The following is a 2,074-nucleotide window of genomic DNA, read 5'->3' on the forward strand; positions in this document are numbered from 1 at the left end:
CGGGGAAACCGGGGAGGGGGCTCCTTCAACTCACCGCACATGGTGTCCGCTCTCCCCTCTCTCTCTCTGTTGGAGTCTCTCTCTCCTTCCTTCTCTCTCTCTCTCTCTCTCCCTCACACACTCCCTCCGTCAGGCGCCGAGAGCGGCCTCGCTACGGGGCGGACACACCCCCTCCCGCAGGGGGGGCGGCGCGAGCCAACGCCCCGCCCCACCACCGCCGCCGCCGCCTTCCCATTGGTCCCGCTCCCCCGCCGTGGCCCCGCCTCCCCGCCCGGCCGCGACTCCCGATTGGCCGGGGCCGCCGCCCCTCATCGCTGGTGGGCGGTTGGCAGTGAGTGGGGGCGGGGCCTGCCCGGTGCCCCCGCCTACCCGCCTCTGATTGACAGCCCCGCCCGGGGACGTGGCACCAGGATGTGGGTGAGGACAGAGAGGAGGGCTGCTGCAATCCAGCCTCCTTGCCTTGCAAACCTTCCAAATCAAACTGCTCCAGAGAATCCAGCATTCGGTGGCAGTGAACAAAAACATAAAGAAATCCTTCCCTTCCCCCCCTCCACCACCTTGGATATGACTTCCACTTTTTTTTAATTTTTCGTTGATTGCAAATATCGATTCCGAAGTGAAAGATCATGTATGAGAGCAGACCCTCTCTCAGAACGCACACACATGCAACCTCGCACGCACCCTCTCTCACATACTCCACACACACACACATTTAAGTTTATGGGGTGAATTTGTATTTGCAGAAATTAATTTGTTCAAAAACTGCATAAATTCATGTAAGATCCTGTAAATTCCACTTTACAAATAGAACCAGTCTAACTCAACGTTGAGACACAGACAGACTTGTACCTCACACCTTTAAGGCGTTGCCTGAGCACAGATGATGTCTATTGTTGGAAAAATTAAAGCTATTTTGAGAATGTAACTGAAAAGGAGTTCTGGGATTTACATATTAAAGAATGGAATGAGCACATCCCATTCTAAAAGTTGGAAGACTTAATCTAAATTTGTTTAATATAAAATTACATCTCCATGACACTAACATTTTTGCTTGAAATTCTGTGTCTTATGACCTTATACTTCACAAGGAGCAGTGATCTGAAAGCCAGTGCTTCCTAATAAATCTATTTATTGGTTGGACTATAATCTGAAATTGTGTGATTTTTAACTTCATACATGAGGGGACAGTTTTTGAGATGCTTCTCGTCTGCTGCAAATATATTGAAGAGGGAGAATTTTATGAATTCAGTCCACAACATTTTGGGAGGATGACAACCAATTTAACCAATTCAGATCCAGTGAGAAATTCACTCATTGCATACATAGGTGACAATTTTAATTAAAAGGTAAATATCATCTGGTTCATTTTAGTTGGAAGGTCAGTGCTTTCAAATTTGGATGATGTCAAAGTTTTATGGTAAAAGGATAAAGTTTTAATCCAAATTATTGCACTGATTAATTGAACTGCACTTAGCAATAGCTAGTTGAAGTGCAATGTGAAATTTGTTTGGTTGATTTCACTCTTTGATATCTTTCTAGTACTTTCTTTCATTGCAAAATCTGTCACCAGCAGATACTGACCATTTAGGAGAATAGAAATTGTATCCAATATTCATTCCCAAATAATATAAAGTTTTATTCCATACATCAGTATTCACTCTCTCTGCCTCGGACACTGTCAGTTGGGAGACAGATTCCTCCTGGGAACAGATTCAATGGTCACTTTAACAATGGAGCTGGGGCAACAGAGAATCATGGAGATATACAGCACAGAAAGAGAACCCTTGCTCCAACTCGTCCATGCCGACCAGATATCCAAAATTAATCTAGTCCCATTTTCAGAACTTGACCCATATCCCTCTAAACCCTTCCTGTTCATATACCCATCCAGATGCCTTTTAAATGTTGTCATTGTACCAGCCTCCACTACTTCCTCTGGCAGCTCATTCCATACATGCACCACCCTTTCCATGAAAAAGTTGCCCCTTAGGTCCCTTTTAAGTCTTTCCCCTCTCACTCTAAACCTATGTCCTCTACTTCTGGAGTCTCCCACCCCAGGGAAAAGACCTCGTCT

The 2,074-nt window shown here is 45.8% G+C and overlaps 1 protein-coding gene across 3 annotated transcripts in view; it reads right to left on the reverse strand.

Moving 5' to 3' along the window:
* Positions 1-167, reverse strand: part of gfpt1 (glutamine--fructose-6-phosphate transaminase 1) — a 70,979-nt gene extending 70,812 nt beyond the window's left edge. For all 3 annotated transcript variants that reach the window (XM_043681254.1, XM_043681253.1, XM_043681252.1), the window contains exon 1: positions 35-167. In XM_043681254.1, coding sequence (XP_043537189.1) covers positions 35-41 — 7 coding nt within the window. In that variant the 5' untranslated portion in view covers positions 42-167. The remainder of the gene's footprint in view (positions 1-34) is intronic.
* Between the last annotated feature and the right edge of the window lie 1,907 nt (positions 168-2,074).

Source organism: Chiloscyllium plagiosum, chromosome 42 (genome assembly GCF_004010195.1).
Source record: "Chiloscyllium plagiosum isolate BGI_BamShark_2017 chromosome 42, ASM401019v2, whole genome shotgun sequence".
NCBI classification, from domain to species: domain Eukaryota; kingdom Metazoa; phylum Chordata; class Chondrichthyes; order Orectolobiformes; family Hemiscylliidae; genus Chiloscyllium; species Chiloscyllium plagiosum.